Source organism: Neophocaena asiaeorientalis, unplaced genomic scaffold, assembly GCF_003031525.2.
Source record: "Neophocaena asiaeorientalis asiaeorientalis breed wild unplaced genomic scaffold, Neophocaena_asiaeorientalis_V1.1 scaffold138, whole genome shotgun sequence".
In the NCBI taxonomy this organism is placed as follows: Eukaryota; Metazoa; Chordata; class Mammalia; order Artiodactyla; family Phocoenidae; genus Neophocaena; species Neophocaena asiaeorientalis.
Genome location: NW_020172632.1, coordinates 4,253,514 through 4,276,689, shown reverse-complemented (window position 1 = coordinate 4,276,689; position 23,176 = coordinate 4,253,514). Strand labels below are relative to the sequence as shown.

Here is a 23,176-nt window from a genome sequence, read left to right as displayed (position 1 = left end):
ATCTTTAAGTTGCTCTTCTCAAGGTTACCAATAGACTCTTAATTGTTAAATTCTGTGATCATTTCTTAGCCCTCAACTTTCTTGATCAGGAGCATTTGACACAGTTGCTGATGCCTCTCACCTCCTAGAAACACTTTCTATCTTGACTTCCCGGGTACCACATTGACCTGGTTTTCCTCCTCCTTTTTGGTTGCTTCTTTTCAATCCCTTTTGCTAGTTCCGCCTCATCTCTGTGTCTTCCAAATAAATGTTGGAGTGCTTCAGAGTTCATTACTTGGACCTCTTCTCTTTTCTCTCTATACTTATTCCCAAATTCTCATGGCTTTAAAAACTACTTATATGCCAATGACTCCCAAATTTATTTCTTCAGCCTGGACTTTTCTCCTGAATTCCACACTTCAACTGCCTACTTGACATCTCCATTTGGATGTCTGATAGGCATCTAGAACTTGATTATAAGTATGTCCAAGGCTAAGTTCCTGATGCCCACCTGCCACTCCCAAACTAGTTCCTCCTGCAATCTTCCCCACCTCAGTTAATGGCAACTCAATTCTTGTTGCTCAAGACAAAAATATGGTGTCATCCTATACTACTGTCTTCCTCTCACATGTTACAGTTCAACCTTCAAAAAAATATAATATCTAACAACAGACTACTACTTAGCAATATAAAAGGAACTACCAATATATGCAACAAGATGGACAAATATTAAAAACATTATACTGAGCTAAAATAAAGCCAGACAAAAGAGAATACATACTGTATGATTCCATTTATGTGAAACTCTCCAAAAAAAAAAAAAATCTAATCTTTAATGATAGATCAGCAGTTGTCTGGAGCCAGAGGCTGGGAGTGGAGACTGACTGAAAGAATAAAAGAATCTTTTGGGTGATAGAAATGTTCTACATCTTCATTATGGTAGCAGTTATATGAGTAAGTAAATGTCAATATTCATTGAACTTTATAGAGTGTACATTTTATTGTATATTACAGCTCAATACAGTTGATTCCACACACATAATAAGCCAGATAATTACACACACATAAGCCAGATAATCTCATGTTGCCTGAGACGCCCATAACTATTATAGTAGAAAAGTATCCATTTAAAAAATACATATAACACTTCATTTATCCTTGTCATTTAAATGATTCATTAAAGGAATTGGTTGTTTTATAAGCAAGCCACATAAATATGGAAGTGTTAAAGGGGAGGTCAGTTTAACATAAATAATTTAAATCAGAGAAGGTAGAGGTGTCTTTGCTCTAGGGGCCTGGGTCTCCTCTCCTTTAAACAGGCAAACAATACAGCTTCTGGAAGTCCAAAGAAGATGTCTCCTTAGTAACTGCAGAGGAGAGAATTCCATACTGCAACCTTCACCTGCATCTAGCAGCTATTACTTGAAACACATTAAAGTATTCAACTTCATTCAAGTAAAGAGTTCCAGAGTGTGGGCATTATCTGCTTTCATTTATAAGCAGCAGTATATATTTAACCTAAAAATAAAGGCCATGGGTTTCCATAATAAGATTTTAAATGCTTTATGAAATTAAATGTAGTAGAAAATTTCAGGAGGACATCATTAGTTTATAGCAGTCTGAGTAAAGAATATGTCCAAACATAATAAATACTTTAAGAATGCTTTTTCCTAAAAGCATTAGAGATATCACGAGTGAGTACACTGGTTTATCTTTATTATATATAAGCTGGATCTTTCATTTCTATGTGCCAATTTCTTAAACAAGACAATGAAATAAAATAACTTCAATATACTATCCTAGTATAGAAGAACAATAGCTGTCGGAACATCTGGTATAACATATCTGATCACTGTTAGACTTCATAACCAAAACATTTGTAAGCTATAAATTTACTATTTCTTTATCTTGGTATGCCTAGCATCTATCACAGTGCATTGTCATTTGTAGTTCAAAGAAAGTGCAAATATTCTCAATTTTTAAGTTTCTTGGACTGCTTTAAACATAAAATAGAGGTTACTCTGGATAGGCAAGATAGCAAAAACATTAGTAACAAAGCTAACAGGCATTCCTAATAGATGAGAGGTACATTAGGACAGGATCATTAAAATTGACTTTTATTTGCTGGTTTAGAGTTTTCAAAGCAAGATGAAATGAGAATGATCATCTAGTACCTTACCCTTTCTACCGGTGAACCATAGCATGCAATGCCGAAACATAGCAGTGGCAGATGGCATTTGGTGTTATGAACTATAAAAAGGATAACAGCAGAGAAATGATGGCTGGCAGACAAGACGCAGAAATGCAGATGAAATGAATGCAAACTTGTAGTTCTTGAAGCAAAGCAAAACCTTTAAGCCAAAGGCTGCTACTAGCTTCAATTTATATTTTGAGTTTTACACGGACAAACACTGCAGCCTTCACAATCAGTCTTTGGACTTTTCATGCAGAAGCAGAGCCACACTCCTCGATAGAAGACCAGCAACCTTCTGCAAACACAAGCCAGCAGCAGCAGCCCATCACTCTCTCCCTTCACTGATTTTCATCGTTTCAATTTTTAATTTTCAATTGCAGCCAGATCCACAGTCATTTCAAATAGATCTGTATCCACTGCAGATACGATTAAATCCCTGCCTAACCTGCAGTACCACTTCATCCAGAACGTTCCTGTGCACTCGTTCATGCAGGATCAGTTGCAAAACCATTCAAGTCACCCAGCAAACAACCCAAAAGAGAAGGAAAGAAGCAGCTGGGACTATGAAGAGAAAGAATCTTTTCTTTCAGCTCACCCTGGAAATGGAAGGTTTTCTGATCAACAGTTATTGTGAAGGTGCTGTCGTCCTCATCGTCTATACCAATCACAGCTCCCTGTGAAACAAAGAGCAAAATCCCAATAAGGCAAACAATGACATCAGCAATATTCACTACTGCTACAGCCCTGTAACGCTCAATGCACCGACGACACTGGAAGCAGGCTAGACACAGAAAAGGGGAATCTGAGACTCTAGCTTTGCTTAAGGAGGAAGAACTAAACGAGCGGATGGCAGGGCACTGTAGTACTCTGTAAGGGTACTTTCTACCCTTGCTTAAGGGGCATGGATATGGTGGAGGGGGAGGGGATAAACATAGAAGCTGAGTCTAGAATCTGTTTAAGAGCCAGCCACTGATCCTTTCAGAGCTTTAGATTGCTCTCTAAAATGGGAGTCACCGGGTTGTTCTGAGGCTCCAAGAACACAAGTGCTCTTCATCAGGCTGCTTCTGTGTTATATGTGTTAGTTCAGAAATGCCAGGCGACACTTGCTTCAAAACACTGTCCCAGTGGCTTCTTCAAGGTACGCTCTCAAAACCACCTGTCCATGGCTCTGCTACTGCACTTCCACATTATACTGTGATTATCTATGTCTGCCTTCTCCCACTGAACCGCTACAAGATCTTGGAAGTCAAGGACTACTTTATTCATTTTGATACATGGCACTCAAGTACACACTCAGTATATGTTTTCTAAATAAAAGCATGAACAACTCTCCAAAAGCGGGGTGGGGGGGGTAAGGTAGGCCTGCATTTATAAGTTGTTTGTTTCAGGAAGGTGGATAGAGTGGGTTTTAAACTTTTTCTTTTTGGTATTCAACTATATGCAGCATATTAAGACAACAGGAATTAGGAAAGCAACATGAAGCTATGCAAAATAGGGAGTCTACTGGTCAGTGTCCTTAAGAAATAAGTGTCTTAAGTATTCCAGAGAGAATAGGTAGAGAACATGGCACAGGTGTAATGCTCCAGGTTGGTGACAAAACAAGCAGTATGCAACAGACAAAACTAGGACCTTGTAAATGGGGATTGAAAGGACTTAAGGGGCCAAGATACCTAATCCCATGAAAAAAAAGGCTACTCCTATCCCAGGAGGATTAGGTAATAGAGGCAAACATTTACAGGTTACCACCACCCCTTCCAAAAGTTCGTTTTATGTCACTTTGTCTATTCTAATGCAGGTCTTTCACAAAAGCAGTCTCCAACTTACAATGGTTTGACTTACGATTTTTCAACTTTACGATAGTGTGAAAGCGATACACATTCAGCAGAAACCGTACTCTGAATTTTGAATTTTGATCTTTTCCTGGGCTAGCAATATGTGGTGATACTCTCTCATGATGCTGGGCAGCAGCTCCCCATCAGCCACGTGATCACAAGGGGGAACAAGATACACCGACAACCATTCTGTACCTAATCAACCATTCTGTTTTTCAGTACAGTATTCAATAAATTACATGAGCTATTCAACACTTTATTATAAAACAGGCTTTGAGTGAGATGATTTTGCCCAGCTGTATGCTCACATAAGTATTCTGAGCACGTTTAAGATATGTGAGCCTAAGCTATGGTGTTCAGTAGGCTAGGTGCATTAAATGCATTTTTGACTTAAGATATTTTCAATTTATAATAGGTTTATTGGTATGTAACCCCATTGTACGTCTGTACCTGTTTTCACTTACCAAAAGAAATCTGGAAAATTTCCAGAAAACAGGTAAAAAGCGAAACTCGCATTCAGCATTTGTTTTGCCCTGAGCCGTTACAGAGGCAGTGTTCACGCCAAATAGCAAGAGTAGAACCGCCGAACTCCCTCCCCAGGAACTACACTCAGCATCAAGCTGCCACAGCTTTGAACTGTGTCTGTGAGCATCTGGGCTTTACCTCTACTTATTTTGCGTATCTGTTAGGAAGCTGCAACCTAAGGTAATTGCTTTTTCACTTTACCCATTTCGCCTTACAATAGGTTTCATAAGAACACTCTTCTTTCAGATAGGAAGGGAAACATGTATTTATTTCTTCTCAGAGGCTGTCTGGATGAACCCCAACTCTATCCAAATCCCAGCAACTTGAATTACCTTAGTTATTCCTCTGTATCATATTGGGTAGGGATTTTTATCCCCATTTTCACATATGGAAAGTGTAGCTAGAGTATAATGACTTACCCAAGGTCATACAGAGTTAATGGCAGAACCAGACCATTGGTATGGTACCTACTTATTCCATGACAGCAAATAAAGACACACCTTAGTGGGTAAGCACGTGTGGGAGCAACTCATTCTGGTTAACTTTATTATATGGTTAATGGAGTTAGCCTTCTCACTTATGATGTATCAATTATTTGTTGAGTCATAATTAAATACAGCATATGTGCCAGATACAGCCTTGGAATATATAACAATAATGTCTCCAGTAGAGGAGATAAAACATGTAAAGAGGTGAGTATACATAATATAAGGCAAAAGTGATCTCTACATGGATGAACTTTGAAAACATGCTAAATAAAAGAAGCTAGTCAAAAAGGACCACATGCTGTATGATTCCATTTACATGAAATGCCCAAAATAGGCAAATTTATACAGACCAAGAGTAGGTTAGTGGTTGCCTAGGGCTGAGGGGCTGGAGAAGGAGGTGGGGTAGAATGAGGAATGACTGCTAATGGGTATGAGTTTCTTTACAGGGTGATGAAAAAATTCTAAAATCGATTGTAGTGATGGTTGCACAACCCTGTGAATACACTAAAAACATTGAATTGCACACTTTAAATGGGTGAATTGTATGGTATGTGAATTATATCTCAACAAAACTGTTATATAATTCACCACAATTCCAAACTCGGGTTCCTTCTTAACGTAAATTCACCAGTTTAGACCTAGTCAATTCAGATAGAAACCTCTCGGTTCTAATACTTGTTCTCCTTTATTCCATTACCACAAGTTGTGCTCATTCCACTTCTGAACTATAATCTCAAATTCACCAACTCTCCTCCACCCTATGAATTGCTACGGCCCTATTTCAGGGTTTCATCACTTCTTGCTTGATGAAGCAATCTGTCTCTTTAAGTCTGGCTACCTTTAGTCCACAGTCCTTGCTATTGCCAGAGTAATATTTATAAAGCACAGACTCTTACAGGAGACCCAGATACTTAAAACTTTCCTTGGTTCTCCATGAACTATTAGATAAAGTCAACATTTCTTCATAATGCCATTCAAGATTGTTCAAAATCTGGCCCAACCAACCTTTCCACTGTCATCACCTAGCCACTTCCTCCTCACCTCACAGAGATCCTATATGTACTCAGCCTCAACATTTCTTCCATACACTGAAAGAAAACACCAAGAAATTTCACTTTTTCACGTCCTTCCTCAAGTTCAATCCCCCACCACTTGTTAAACAAAAGCAAACCCCCACATCTCCCCCTAGCTACCACCTCCTTTCTTATTGCTTTCACAGAGGAACTTACTGAAAATTGCCCACACCTTAACCTTTCATCTACTCCCAGCAATTGCTTCCTTCCCCACCTCTGCACCAAGCTTCACTCTCACAGGTCTTCAATGACCACTTTACTACTCTAGAGTTTTGTCATATAACACCACTCTGAAGCATTGCTGCTGCCCCTGACCACTTCCTTCTTAAAATTCTCTCCTTCAATGACGCTTTATTACCTAAGCTGTGCTTCAGAAACATTTCTACCTAAGTATCTTTGACAGCCTATATGGAAAAGTATTCTTTCCTGGTCCATTATATTTTTCCCCTCCTCTATCCAAAAGCTTCTTTGAAGACTTTGGAACCTATCTTACAACCTCACACTCCAATCCAGTCTTGCCATTACCCTAAGCATTCTTCAATGTACAGAGGCACAATTCATCTGACACTCTGGCCTCTCAGTTTCTTGATTTATTCAACTCAAATAAACATCATTACCACTCTCCTTCATTCACTCATTCTCACGGCAATTCCCTAGACCTGGATATCATATCATATCCAACATGACAGCCATTAGTCACATGTGGGTATTTAAATTTTTATTATAATTAACTAAAATTTTAAATAAATTCCTTAGCCATATTTCAAATACTCAATAGTCACATGTGGATAGAGACTATGGAACGACACAGTGCAGACACAGAACATTTTAATGACTGCAGTAAATTCTACTAGACACCATTGCCCTAGACCTTGTCATCACAGAGAACTAAACCATAGTAAAAAGTTAACACTGCCAGTTATTGAACTGGCAGTAATGAGCCAGCCACTGTGATAAGCATTTTACATACATCATTTGAAAACAACTTTATATGGAAAGGTAACATACACAAATCATAACCGTACAAGCTCAATGAAGAAACGCTCTCCTTGTACCCTGTCCTAATCATTAGCCTTGTCCTCCATCCCAAAGGTAAATAGTATCTCTACTTCTAACATTAAAATTAGTTTTGTCTGTCTCTGAACTTCATACAAATGGACTCATACAACATATTTTCTTCTGTGTCTGACTTCTTTCACTCAACATAATGTTTGTGAAATTCATCAAAGATGTTGCATATAGCAATGGTTTGTTCATTTTTATTGCTGTATGTAGTATTCGTTTGTATGAATATCCACAATTTATCAGTTTCACTGCAGATGGACATTTATGTTGTGTCCAGTTTTAGGTTATTAGAATCATGCTGCTATGACATTCTTATTCATCTTTTGTTATGTATATGCTTATATTTCTATTAGACACAGTCTAGGAGTGAATTTGTTAGGTCATATGGTATGCACATGCTAATTTTTTTTTTTGCGGTATGTGGGCCTCTCAGTGTTGTGGCCTCTCCCATTGCGGAGCACAGGCTCCGGACACGCAGGCTCAGTGGCCATGGCTCACGGGCCCAGCCACTCCGCGGCATGTGGGATCTTCCCGGACCGGGGCACAAACCCGTGTCCCCTGCATCGGACTCTCAACCACTGCGCCACCAGAGAAGCCCCACATGCTAATTTTAATAGACACTGTCAAACAGTTCTCAAAAGTAGCTTTGCCAATTATACTTCAACCAAAGGTGTATGAAAGTTTCAACTGTTCCACACCTTCACTAACACTTTACTTTAGTCATTCTGTCAGGTGAGTGCTAGTAACTTGTAGTGGTCCCAATTATATTTCCCTGATAACTAATGAAGTTCAGTATCTTTTCATATTTGTGACCATGTGACTATCCTCTTGTTCTTTTCTTGAAGAGAAACAGTTCAAGTTTCTTGCCTATTGAATAGACTGGACTACTATTTTCTAATTATCTGTAGGAGTTTTTTATATATCCTAGACGTGAACTCTTCACTGGTTATGAATTAGGCACAAATCTTCTCCCACCCTGTTGCCAGCCTTTGTACTCTCATAATGATGTCTGTTCATGAAGAGTTAACTTTAATGTAGTAAAATGTATTGGTTTTACACCTTATGATTGTGTTTTCTGTATTTTCTTTAAGAATTCTTTCCCAATCCCAAGACCATGAAAATATTCTCCTATGTTATCTTCTAGAAACCTTTACATTTGGGTATCAGATGTAGTAAGTCCTCCAACATTTTTCTCTTGGCCTTTCTAAATTATAAATCAACATCAACACCATGGTCATAGCCAGTTCTCCCTAGAATGGCAGGTGAGAAAAAGTTGCAATTTCTACTGGGGTCTCTTTGTTGACTGAGAAGACAGGGGTCAAAAGTGGGTATTCCTGGAGCAGAAGCAGAAGAACTACAATCCTGCAGCCTGTGGAAAAAAAACCACATTCATAGACAAGATGAAAAGGCAGAGGGCTATGTACCAGATGAAGGAACAAGATAAAACCCCAGAAAAACAACTAAATGAAATGGAAATAGGCAATCTTCCAGAAAAAGAATTGAGAATAAGATAGTGAAGATGATCCAGAACCTCGGAAAAAGCATGGAGGCAAAGATTGAGAAGATGCAAAAAATGTTTAACAAAGACCTAGAAGAATTAAAGAACAAACAAACAGAGATGAACAATACAATAACTGAAATGAAAAATACACTAGAAGGAATCAACAGCAGAATAACTGAGGCAGAAGAATGGAAAGTGACCTGGAAGACAGAATGGTGGAATTCACTGCTACAGAACAGAATAAAGAAAAAAGAACAAAAAGAAATGACAGTCTGAGAGACCTCTGGGACAACATTATATGCACCAACAATCACATTATAGGGGTCCCAGAAGGAGAAGAGAGAGAGGAAGGACCCGAGAAAATATTTGAAGAGATTATAGTCGAAAACTTCCCTAACATGGGTAAGGAAACAGCCATGCAAGTCCAGGAAGCACAGCGAGTCCCACACAGGATAAACCCAAGGAGAAACATGCCAAGACACATAGTAATTAAATTGGCAAAAATTAAAGACAAAGAAAAATTATTGAAAGCAGCAAGGGAAAAATGACAAGTAACATACAAGGGAACTCCCATAAGGTTAAGAGCTGATTTCTCAGAAGAAACTCTACAAGTCAGAAGGGAGTGGCATGATATACTTAAAGTGATGAAAGGGAAGAACTTACAACAAAGATCACTCTACCCAGCAAGGATCTCATTCAGATTTGATGGAGAAATCAAAAGCTTTACAGACAAGCAAAAGCTAAGAGAATTCAGCAGCAACAAACCAGCTCTACAACAAGTGCTAAAGGAACTTCTCTAAGTGGGAAACACAAGAGAAGAAAAGGACCTACAAAAACAAACCCAAAACAATTAAGAAAATGGTCATAGGAACATACATATCGATAATTACCTTAAACGTGAATGGATTAAATGCTCCAACCGAAAGACACAGGCTTGCTGAATGGATACAAAAACAAGACCCATATATATGTTATGTACAAGAGACCCACTTCAGACCTAGGGACACATACAGACTGAAAGTGAGGGGATGGAAAAAGATATTCCATGCAAATGGAAATCAAAAGAAAACTGGAGTAGCAATACTCATATCAGATAAAATAGACTTTAAAATAAAGAATGTTACAAGAGACAAAGAAGGACACTATGTAATGCTCAACAAATCAATCCAGGAAGAAGATATAACAATTATAAATATTTATGCACCCAACATAGGAGTACCTCAATACATAAGGCAACTGCTAACAGCTCTAAAAGAGGAAATCAACAGTAACACAATAATAGTGGGGGATTTCAACACCTCACTTATACCAATGGACAGAGCATCCAAACAGAAAATTAATAAGGAAACTTTATTAGTAAGCAAGCTTTAAATGACACAATAGATGATAGATTTAATTTATAGGACATTCCATCCAGATGCAAGGATTCTTCAATATACACAAATCAATCAATGTGATACACCATATTAACAAATAGAAGAATAAAATCTGTATGATCATCTCAATAGATGTAGAAAAAGCTTTTCACAAAATTCAACACCCATTTACGATAAAAACTCTGTAAAAAGTGGGCATAGAGGGAACCTACTTCAACATAATAAATGCCATATACGACAAACCCACAGCAAACATCATTCTCAATGGTGAAAAACTGAAAGCATTTCCTCTAAGATCAGGAACGAGACAAGGATGTCCACTCTCACCACTATTATTCCTCATAGTTTTGGAAGTCCTAGCCACAGTAATCAGAGAAGAAAAAGAAATACAAGGAATACAAATTGGAAAAGAATAAGTAAAACTGTCACTGTTTGCAGAGGACATGATACTATACATAGAGAATCCTAAAGATGCCACCAGAAAATGACTAGAGCTAATCAATGAATTTGGTAAAGTTGCAGGATACAAAATTAATGCACAGAAATCTCTTGCATTCCTATACACTAATGAGGAAAAATCTGAAAGAGGAATTAAGGAAACACTCCCATTTACCACTGCAATAAAAAGAATAAAATACCTAGGAATAAACCTACCTAGGGAGGCAAAAGACCTGTATACAGAAAACTATAAGACACTGATGAAAGAAATTAAAGATGATACCAACAGATGGAGAGATATACCATGTTCCTGGATTGGAAGAATCAATATTGTGAAAATGAGTATAATACCCAAAGCAGTCTACCGATTCAATGCAATCCCTTTCAAATTACCAATGGCATTTATTATGGAACTAGAACAAAACATCGTTAAATTTGTATGGAGACACAAAAGACCCCGAACAGCCAAAGCAGTCTTGAAGGAAAAAAGTGGAGCTGGAGGAATCAGACTCCCTGACTTCAGACTATACTACAAAGCTACAGTAATCAAGACCATATGGTACTGGCACAAAAAATGAAACATATATCTTATTAACGCATTAATGTGGAACCTAGAAAATGGTACAGATGAACCGGTTTGCAGAGCAGAAATTGAAACACAGAAGTAGATAAAAACGTATGGACACCAAGGGGGGATAGAGGCAAGGGGTGGGGGTGGGGGTGTGATGAATTGGGAGATTGGGATTGACATGTATACACTGATGTGTATAAAATGGATGACTAATAAGAAAAATAAATAAATTTTTAACAAAGTGGGTATTCTTGGCCCTTTGTAAATTTTAGAGTCAGCAGTGGAACAAGTTACGCACACACACACACACATACACACACACACACACACACACACACACACATGCACTTATTAGGATACTGACTGGACTGACTGGGAACAAACTGGGATTGCCACTTATTTAGGTCTTTTTTAACTTCAGTGTTTATAGTTTTCTGAGTAAATGTCTTGTCCCCCCTATTAATATTTATTTCTAAGTAATTAATGTTTGATGCTATGGTAAATGTTCTCTATTCTTTAAAAATCATTTTCTAATTACTAGTTGCTGATATATTGAAATACAATTTATTTTTGTATAGTGACCTTGCATCCAGTACCCTTGCTAAATTCATTTATCAATTCTAATAGTATCTGCAGATTCTTTTGGATTTCCTGTACGCTTAATTAAAGCTGCTATGAATAATAACAGTTTTATTTCTTCTACTCCAATCCTTATACCTTATATTTATTCTTCTTGCTTTATTCATTGGCTAGGGCTGCCTCGTGTAAGACTGACCCTAGAGTGGCTGGCAATGTTGAATACAGGGGTAGTGGGGGGCATCCTTGTCTTGTTATTGGTCTCCCTTTCACTGTCCGCTGTAGCTATTTAAAATCTTCTCTACCTTCCTTGAACCCTCAACAGCATAAGCAGTCATCAGGTAGGAACTCTAAACCTGCTATGCCCTCCCACCTAAAGACTCGCCTGCATCTATACCCACTCTTGCTTCCTTTCCACTTGTCATAATGGAAAAGGTGCCTATTACCTTTCCTCAGATCTCTTACTGTACCAATTTTCAACTCCTCTCCCTCTCTATTGGCTCCTTCCCAACTTCATTTACATGTGCCAAGACTTTACACTCTCTAACAACAACAAAAACAACACCAACAATCCTTCTCAATTATACAACCTCAGCGAGCAAATGGCCCACCTCTCTCAGTGCCTTCCAGTCGAGATTATTATTCAGACTTGTCCAAGTCTCCTGCCTAAAATTTATTTTAACCTCCCACTCCTCATAGGATATGTAATCATATCAGTGGCTGTTCTTTACCTTCAAATAATGTGACTGTATAACCTGGTTTACCTGCAACAGTTCCAGATTATTCCTGTTATCTTAGCATAATAATGAATAGAACCCCCTTTATTCTCAGGAGTGTCCTGCTATAGGGGATATGGTCACTCTATCATGGCCTAGCCCAAAGGCCCTCAGTGATTTGCTCCATGCCTACCTCTCATCTCATGAAATTCTATAGTTGGGCAGCTTGAGGTTTACCAATTCCCCAAGCTCTCTTCCACCAAACATCCTTCCTCTCCCCTTATCTGGGTTTATACTATTTATCTTTTACATTTGGTAAAGCAAACTCCCTTTGCTAATCCATATATGGAATAATACTCTATCATTAACCAAAGTTCTTTGTTATGCTAACCCATCAATATACCAAAGTTTTTACTTTGTCCCTGCTTTTATGACCCATTGTGCCAACATAATAAACATATATATCACTCAAAGACTTTCCATGATTTTTCTTCTGAAGGTTTCAGATGATCAACATTTCAGGTTCTGCCAGTACTTGGGCTCACCAAGGTGCCTGCTGCTCCAGGTCACACTATCCAGGTTCCAGAAAGTAATAGAAGATGGAGTCATGAAATCAGTTGAGTTTCCTGACTTTACCTCTTTTCCTTTCTTATATACACACAAACATACTTCAGACATGAATCATAGTTCTGGTACCAAAGACAGAAAGATAGTTTTGCTCTCATGCCTTGGGAAAAAACAGAACGCTGGCTATTTTAGGGCCAATCTCCCTTTGTAAGAAGAAAAAAGTAAACTGGTAAACTGGCTCCAAAGATAATAAAAAAGGAATGATGACTCCTCTGGGACACAGATTGCTCACACAGCTCCTAAAAGGAACGTTGACAGTGCTAAGAATACACAGCACAGCTACTCCCACTGCAACTCTACAACCAATACTTTCCCTCACTGCTGAAATATTAGAAGTCTTACATTCATACAACATTCTTACATTATTACATTATATGACCTTATGGTATATGATCTTACTTTCATATAACACATTTAGGCAGAACAGGTATTACTTTTCTTTAGAAATTAGAAAACCGAGACTCAGAGAAGTAAAAAAAAATTGCCCAAGGTCCTACAACTAAAAGACAGGAGAATTCAGGTCTTGCAACTCCTGATCCAAAGGCCGTTCTTTAACAGGGCATAGGTATAATAAGCAATATTCACTAGTTACTTCAACATACTTATTAAATACCTATTCTGGGCCAGGAGCAATAACAGCCAGGGGATATATATAGGAATAAGATATATCTCTGCCTGCAAGAGCACATAGTTTAAAGGGGAGAAAGAAGAGTCAACAATATAGAGGGAAGCAGGAAAGCTTAAGGTCCAGCCTGCTCACGAAAGACACTGCTGCATGCCCCCACTTCAGCATCATTCATTGTTTCAACAAGTATTTATTGAATTTTCTGATGACTAATAGAGTGGTGAACAATTTGCTTTCCTTTTTTCACTCAATATTATTTTGAGGTTTGTTCATGTTGAGTAAATAAATAAATATATATATATGTACTTTTCATGTCAAGAATATGTATGTGTGTATATATATATGTATATACATACATATACACACATATACTATCTATGTTGAGAATATGTATGTACATTTTATCTGCTATATAGTATTTATTATATAAGTATACCACAATGTCTCAATTCCACTGTGTAGAACATTTAGGTTATTTTTTATTTTTCCTATTCCAATAATGCAGCAATAATCATCACTGTATATGTCTCCTGGCAATACTTCTGCAACACTTCTGCAAGAAAATGTCAAGCAAACCCTCTGAAATGGAAGAGAGTTCCATTTTTATGTAGAATCAGTTTTACCTTCAACCTTACTGAAGACCTACAAAACTGCTCTCCTAAGCAGTTGTACCAATTAATATTCCCATCAGCACTGTGTGAGAGTTCCTATATACCCAATCACTGGCCAACACTAGATAAAATCAGACTTTAAAAATCCTTGGCAAACTGATGAAAATACTATCTTACTGAACTTTTAATTTAGAGTCTCTGATAATTACTGAGAATAAGAATCTAGTTATATTTATTGCCATTCTTATTTCCTCTTATATGAATTGAGTGTATCCTTTGTACATTTTCTTTTTGGGCATTCTTTTTTCTTTTCTACTGATTTGTATGTGTTCTTTGGATTTTCTTTTTGTCTATTTGATTTGTAGGAATTCTTTATATATTCTGGATATTAATCCTTTGTCAACTATATGCATTGTAAATATTTTCTCTCCTGCCCAATGGTTGTCTTTCTCTTTGATTATGGTGTCTTTTGTTGTTGCTGTTGAAAGGTTTTAAAATTTGAATGTTGTTAAATCTGCCAATCTTTCCTATCATAGTTTGTGTTTTAAGACATCCTCCTCTATCCTGATACTATAAGGACATTCTTCTATAAACTCTTATAAGTATAAATTTTCATTTTATACCTTTAATACCTCTGGAATTTATTTTTGTGCATAGCATGAGGTAGGGAATAATTTTATTTTTTTCCATATGGGCAGCCAATTGATCCAGCTTCATTTACTGAGTGATAGTGTCTGGTTTATAATGCTGTCATATACTAAATTCTCATTGATGTGTGGTTCTGTTTCTGAGCTTTCTCTTCTATGCCACTGATCTATTTCCTTCCCCTTATACTAATAATATCATACTTATTTTAATTTACAATAGTTTCATTTAAAAAGTCTTAACATATGGAATGGCAAGTCCCCCGACTCCTTATTCTTGAAAATTTTCTTGCCCCTTTACCATTTTAAATGACTTTTAGAATCATCTTGTCAACTTCTTTTTTAAGCCTAACTGATATTTTTGACTGGGATTACATGTGTTTATAGATTAATTTAGGAGAAATAAACATACACATGATATTGAGTCTAATAAGCAAGAAGATGAGATAGCTTTATCTATTTTCAGATTTTCCTGTAGTCTTTCAACGATGTTTACATTTTTTATCCATCAAAGGAATGTATTTATCTTATAAAATATATTCTTAGGTGACTTAGAGTTCTTGTTACTATTTAAATAGAATTCTTTTTAAATTTTTTTAAATTTTTATTTATTTGGCCACACCACACAGCTTTGCTGAAGGTGAGACATTTAAATAGTATTTATTTAGATTCTTGTGGATTTTTTTAATGTAGACAATCATATCATTTGCAAACATCAATAATGTTTATTCCTCACTTCCAATCCTTTTTCTTCAAATTCTTTTGTTTCTTATTCTTGTGTTATATGTTTGCCAGGGCCCCTAGCACAATTACAGAAACATTTTCTGCAAGTACTAATTTTGATTCTTCTTTCCAAACCTTATATCTATTGTATCTTCTCTTATAGCATTCCCTAGGACCTCCGGGGTACAATATTTAGAGAAGCAGCAATCCCTATCAAAATCCTCATGGCATTTTTAATAGAACTAGAACAAATAACCCTAAAATTCACATGAACCACAAAAGAGCCTGAATTGCCAAAGCAATCTTGAGAGAAAAGAAAAAAGCTGGAGGTATAAACCTTCCACACTTCAGACCATATTATATAGCTACAGTAATCAAAACAGCATGGTACTGGCACAAAAACAGACTCATTGGTCAATGGAACAGAATAGAGAGACCAGAAATAAACCCACACACCTACGGTCAATTAATCTATGACAAAGTATGCATGAACATACAATGGAGAAAAGACAATCTCTTCAACAAGTGGTGCTGGGAAAACTGGACAACCAAGCAGTCACATGTAAAACAATGAGATTATGACATTCCCTAACAGCATATACAAAAAAAAACTCAAAATGGTTTAAAGACCTCACTGCAAGATCACAAACCATACAACTCCTAGAAGAGAACATAGGCTGAACATTCTTTGACATAAATTGTAGTAATATTTTCTCAGACCAATCTCCCAAGGCAAAAATAAATAAAAGCAAAACAAACAAAACAAATGGGACCTAATTAAACTTAAAAGCTTTTGCACAGCAAAGGAAACCACCAACAAAACAAAAAGACAACCTATGGAATGGGAGAAAGTATTTGCAAATCATGTGACCAACAAGGGGTTAATATCCAAAATATACAAACAGCTCATATAACTCAGTAACAAAAAAACAAACAACTCAATCAAAGACGACTTGAACAGACTTTTTTCCAAAGTAGACATACAGATGGCTAACAGGCACATGAAAAGATGCTTAACATTGCTAATTATTAGAGAAATGCAAATCTAAACCACAATGAGATATCACCTCACTCCTCGCATCAAAAAAGTCTACAAATAACAAAAGTTGGAGAGGATGTGGAGAAAAAGGAACCACTGTACACTGTTAGTGGGAATGTAAATTGGTGCAGCAACTATGGAAAACAGTATGGAGGTTCCTCAGAAAACTAAAAATAGAACTACCATGCAATCCAGCAAACAAATACTAATTCAAAAAGATACATGCACCCCAATGTTCACAGCAGCACTATCTACAATAGCCAAGATATGGAAGCAACTCAAGTGCCTGTCAACAGGCAACTGGATTAAGAAGATGTGGTATATGTTTATATATATACATACATATGTATGTATATATACACGCACACATACATATGCAATGGAATATTACTCAGTCATAGAAAATAATGAACTACTGCCATCTGCAGCAACGTGGACAGACCCAGAGATTATGCATAGTGAAATAAGGCAAACAGAGAAAGACAAATACTGTACAATATTACTTATATGTAGAATCTAAAAAATATTACAAATAAATGTATGTGTAAAACAGACAGATATAGAAAACAAACTTGCGGTTATCAAAGGGGAGAAGGGAGGAAGGACAAATTAGGAGTATGGGATTAACAGATACAAAGTACTATGTATAAAACAGATAAGCAACAAGGATATAATGTTTAGCATAGGGAATTACAGTCATTATCTTGAAATAACCTACAATGGAATATAATCTGAAAAAATACTGAATCACTATGGTGTGTACCTGAAACTAACATAATATTATGAATCAACTATACTTCAGTTTAAAAAAAAAGAAACAGCAAAAGCAGGCACCTCTGCCTTGCTACTGATTCTAAAGAGAATGCTTCTACTATTTCACTATTAAGAACACTGGAGCATTTTAGAAAATACTCCTTATCAGGTTAAGAATGTTCTCTTCTGGGCTTCCCTGGTGGCGCAGTGGTTGAGAGTCCGCCTGCCAATGCAAGGGACACGGGTTCACGCCCCGGTCTGGGCCGCGGAGCAGCTAGGCCCGTGAGCTATGGCCACTGAACCTGCGCATCCCGGAGCCTGTGCTCCGCAACGGGAGAGGCCACAACAGTGAGAGGCCCGCGTACCGCAAAAAAAACAAACAAACAAAAAAAAAAAGAATGTTCTCTTCTATTCCTAACTTGTTTGATCTTGAATGCATGTTTCATTTTATTCACTGCTTTTTCTGCATTTATTCAGATGGTTATGTAATTTTCCTTTTTAGTCTATTACTATGGTAAATTATCTTAATTAATTATAAAATTAGCATCCTAGTATTGCTAGAATAAACTCTGTTTGGCCATAATACTTTTTGCTTACACATTACCGGGTATGGTTTACTGTATTTTGCTCAAGATTTTGACATCTACATTAATAACGGACTCTGGTCTAAATATTCCCTTTATTTTCTCTTTCTACTTTCTTTATCATTACTTTTTTATTTTTCTAATTTTTTTTTTTTTTGCAGTACACAGGCCTCTCACTGTTGTGGCCTCTCCCGTTGTGGAGCACAGGCTCCGGACGTGCAGGCTCAGCAGCCATGGCTCATGGGCCCAGCCGCTCCGCGGCACGTGGGATCCTCCCGGACCGGGGCACGAACCCGCGTCCCCTGTAGCGGCAAGCGGACTCCCAACCACTGCGCCACCAGGGAAGCCCTTTTTCTAATTTTTTTAATATAATGCTTAGCTCATTAATTTTTAATCTCTGTTTTATAATATATTCATTTAAGATTATAAATCATAGACTGCTTTAGATGCAGTTTTAACATGTGTACCTTGATTATCATTCAGGTTTAAATATTTCATAATTTCCATTATAATTTCTACATTTACCAATGAATTATTTACAAGTATGTGTGTGAGGTGGCATGTGGCTACTGTTTTATAAAGGATTTCTAATTTGTTCCATTGCTGTCAGAGAATGTTATGTATGTGACACTGGGTTTGGGGCATTCTCTTTTTCCATACAACTGAAATTTTTTTCTTAAAGTCTATTATTTATTAATTTATTTATTAACCACCAACACTTCATTATTAGATTCCCAGGGATTTTTATTTAGAAGCTGCAAAACTTGCAAGGCTATACAATTACTGGAATGAAATTTAGGTTTACTTTCTGAAATCAATCCAAGCAAGACTTGAAGTCTATTATTTCTGATGTTAATACTATTTCCTAGCTTTCTTTTGGTTAATATTTTCCTGGAATACCTTTTTCCATCACTTTAAAAATTTTTAATTTATAGTCATAAAATATTATAAACATTCAGAAAATATAGCACTAATGACATCTATGTACCAATCACAGAGATTAAACAGATGTTTACATCTTGCCCAAGAAAGGACATTTTCAGGGTCAAATTCACAGAGAAGAGATGATGTTTCCACAAAAGCTAGTGAATTAACAAAAAAGGCATAAATCAATAAAGTATTTTTTCATAATGAAATGATAAAACAATTGACAAAAGGATGCAGATCTAAGAGGATGAGGGGGAAAGACATTCTTAAGGTTATACATTAACCTAGAAATACCTAATTGTAACCATTCTAAGACATCAATGATTATAAAATGTATCCCAATGCCACAGATGTTAACATATGAAAAAATAATGTAGAATCATTAAAATAAAGCCCTGGAAGAAGTCAGTGCTAAAACTATTAATAATCTATCATGGTACACTGCTGAACTCTCTTGTGATGGACTAAAAGAAGAGAATACAGAGGACATATCCCTCAGGGAATCAGTCAACTCTGATGACCAGCACACTTGATATATGGAGTACTCAGTGAATGAAGTGAAGTACTCAGTGAATGAAGCATTGGATAAAAAAAGAGTTACTTTAAGTCACACATGGATTAACAGTTTCCAAAAACTCACAATATATTTGTTGATTACTAGGGCGATTCCTAAGACCCCATAAGATTCTTCAAAATCTGAAATTCATCTTACCAGTGGGAATTATTTTTTTTTTATATTTTTGAATTTCATTTTATTTATTTTTTTATACAGCAGGTTCTTATTAGTCATCAATTTTATACACATTAGTGTATACATGTCAATCCCAATCACCCAATTCAACACACCACCATCCCCACCTCCCCACGGCTTTCCCCCTTGGTGCCCATATGTTTGTTCTCTACATCTGTGTCTCAACTTCTGCCTTGCAAACCAGTTCATCTATACCATTCTTCCAAGTTCCACAAACATGCGTTAATATACGATATTTGTTTTTCTCTTTCTGACTTACTTCACTCTGTACGACAGTCTCTAGATCCATCCACATCTCAACAAATGACTCAACTTCGTTCCTTTTTATGGCTGAGTAATATTCCATTGTATATATGTACCATATCTTCTTTATATATTTGTCTGTTGATGGGCATCTAGGTTGCTTCCATGACCTGGCTATTGTAAATAGTGCTGCAATGAACATTGGGTGCATGTGTCTTTTTGAATTATGGTTTTCTCTGGGTATATGCCCAGTAGTGGGGTTGTTGGATCATATGGTAATTCTATTTTTAGTTTTTTAAGGAACCTCCATACTGTTCTCCACAGTGTCTGTATCAATTTACATTCCCACCAACAGTGCGAGACGGTGCCCTTTTCTCCACACCCCCTCCAGCATTTGTTGTTTGTAGATTTTCTGATGATGCCCATTCTAACTAGTGTGAGGTGATACCTCATTGTAGTTTTGATTTGCATTACTCTAATAATTGGTGATGTTGAGCAGCTTTTCATGTGCTTCTTGGCCATCTGTATGTCTCCTTTGGAGAAATGTCTATTTAGGTCTTCTGCCCATTTTTGGATTGGATTGTTTGTTTCTTTAATATTGAGCTGCATGAGCTGTTTATATATTTTGGAGATTGAGCTTTTGTCTGTTGATCCATTTGCAAATATTTTCTCCCATTCTGAGGGTTGTCTTTTCGTCTTGTTTATGGTTTCCTTTGCTGTGCAAAAGCTTTTAGGTTTCATTAAGTCCCATTTGTTTATTTTTGTTTTTATTTCCATTACTCTAGGAGGTGGATCAAAAAAGATCTTGCTGTGTTTTATGTCAAAGAGTGTTCTTCCTATGTTTTCCTCTAAGAGTTTTATAGTGTCTGGTCTTACATTTAGGTCTCGAATCCATTTTGAGTTTATTTTTGTGTATGGTGTTAGGGAGTGTTCTAATTTCATTCTTTTACATGTAGCTGTCCAGTTTTCCCAGCACCACTTATTGAAGAGACTGTCTTTTCTCCATTGTATATCCTTGCCTCCTTTGTCATAGATTAGTTGACCATAGGTGCATGGGTTTATCTCTGGGCTTTCTATCTTGTTCCATTGATCTATGTTTCTGTTTTTGTACTGGTACCATATTGTCTTGATTACTGTAGCTTTGTAGTATAGTCTGAAGTCAGGGAGTCTGATTCCTCCAGCTCCGTTTTTTTCCCCTCAAGACTGCTTTAGTTATTCGGGTCTTTTGTGTCTCCATACCAATTTTAAGACTTTTTGTTCTAGTTCCATAATAAATGCCATTGGTAATTTGATAGGGATTGCATTGAATCTGTAGATTGCTTTGGGTAGATTGCTTTGCTATAGTCATTTTCACAATATTGATTCTTCCAATCCAAGAACATGGTATATCTCTCCATCTGTTGGTATCAACTTTAATTTCTTTCATCAGTGTCTTATAGTTTTCTGCATACAGGTCTTTTGTCTCCCTAGGTAGGTTTATTCCTAGGTATTTTATTCTTTTTGTTGCAGGGGTAAATAGGAGTCTTTCCTTAATTTCTCTTTCAGATTTTTCCTCATTAGTGTATAGGGATGCAAGAGATTTCTTAATGAGATGCATTAATTTTGTATCCTGCCACTTTACCAAATTCATTGATTAGCTCTAGTAGTTTTCTGCTGGCAGTTTTAGGATTCTCTATGTATAGTATCATGTAATCTGCAAACAGTGACAGTTTTACTTCTTCTTTTCCAATTTGTATTCCTTTCGTTTCTTTTTCTTCTCTGATTGCTGTGGCTAGGACTTCCAAAACTATGAGGAATAATAATGGTGAGAGTGGACATCCTTGTCTCGTTCCTGATCTTAGAGGAAATGCTTTCAGTTTTTCACCATTGAGAATGATGTTTGCTGTGGGTTTGTTGTATATGGCCTTTATTATGTTGAGGTAGGTTCCCTCTATGCCCACTTTCTAGAGAGTTTTTATCATAAATGGGTGGTGAATTTTGTCAAAAGCTTTTTCTGCATCTATTGAGATGATCATACAGATTTTATTCTTCTATTTGTTAATATGATGTATCACATTGATTGATTTGTGTATATTGAAGAATCCTTGCATCTCTGGGATAAATCCCACTTGATCATGGTGTATGATCCTTTTAATTTGGTGTTGGATTCTGTTTGCTAGTATGTTGTTGAGGAGTTTTGCATCTATATTCATCAGTGATATTGGTCTGTAATTTTTTTTTTTGGTAGTACCTTTGTCTGGTTTTGGTATCAGGGTGATGGTGGCCTCATAGAATGAGTTTGGGAGTGTTCCTTCCTCTGCAATTTTTTGGAAGAGTTTGAGAAGGATGGGTGTTAGCTCTTCTCCAAATGTTTGATAGAATTCACCTGTGAAGCCATCTGGTCCTGGACTTTTGTTTGTTGGAAGATTTTTTTTTTTTTTTGAGGTACGCGGGCCTCTCACCATTGTGGCCTCTCCCGTTGTGGAGCACAGGCTCCGGACATGCAGGCTCAGTGGCCATGGCTCACAGGCCCAGCCACTCTGTGGCATGTGGTATCTCTCCAGACTGGGGTACAAATCCATGTCCCCTGCATCGGCAGGTGGGCTCTCAACCACTGTGCCACCATGGAAGCCCTGTTGTAAGATTTTTAATCTCAGCTTCAATTTCATTACTTGTAATTGGTCTGTTCATATTTTCTATTTCTTCCTGGTTCAGTTTTGGAAGGTTATACCTTTCTAAGAATTTGTCCATTTCTTCCAGGTTGTCCATTTTATTGGCATAGAGTTGCTTGTAGTAGTCTCTTAGGATGCTTTGTATTACTGTGGTGTCTGTTCTAACTTCTCCTTTTTCATTTCTAATTTTATTGATTTGAGTCCTCTCCCTCTTTTTCTTGATGAGTCTGGCTAATGGTTTATCAATTTTCTTTACCTTTTCAAAGAACCAGCTTTTAGTTTTATTAATCTGTGCTATTCTTTTCTTTGTTTCTAGTTCATTTATTTCTGCTCCTATCTTTATGATTTCTTTCCTTCTGCTAACTTTGGTTTTTGTTTATTCTTCTTTCTCTAGTTCTTTTAGGCATAAGGTTATATTGTTTATTTGAGATTTTTCTTGTTTCTTGAGGTAGGCTTGTATAGCTATAAACTTCCCTCTTAGAACTGCTTTTGCTGCATCCCATAGGTTTTGGATCATCGTGTTTTCATTGTCATTTGTCTCTAGGTATTTTCTGATTTCCTCCTTGATTTCTTCAGTGATCTCTTGGTTATTTAGTAACATATTGTTTAGCCTCCATGTGTTTGTGGTTTTTACATTTTTTTCCCTGTAATTCATTTCTAATCT

At 36.8% G+C, this 23,176-nt stretch overlaps 1 protein-coding gene across 4 annotated transcripts in view; it reads right to left on the bottom strand.

The window, feature by feature from the left end:
• OSBPL9 (oxysterol binding protein like 9) overlaps positions 1–23,176 on the bottom strand; it is a 165,619-nt gene that overhangs the window by 105,287 nt on the left and 37,156 nt on the right. For all 4 annotated transcript variants that reach the window (XM_024739330.1, XM_024739328.1, XM_024739329.1 and 1 more), the window contains exon 3: positions 2,769–2,847. In XM_024739330.1, coding sequence (XP_024595098.1) covers positions 2,769–2,847 — 79 coding nt within the window. The remainder of the gene's footprint in view (positions 1–2,768; positions 2,848–23,176) is intronic.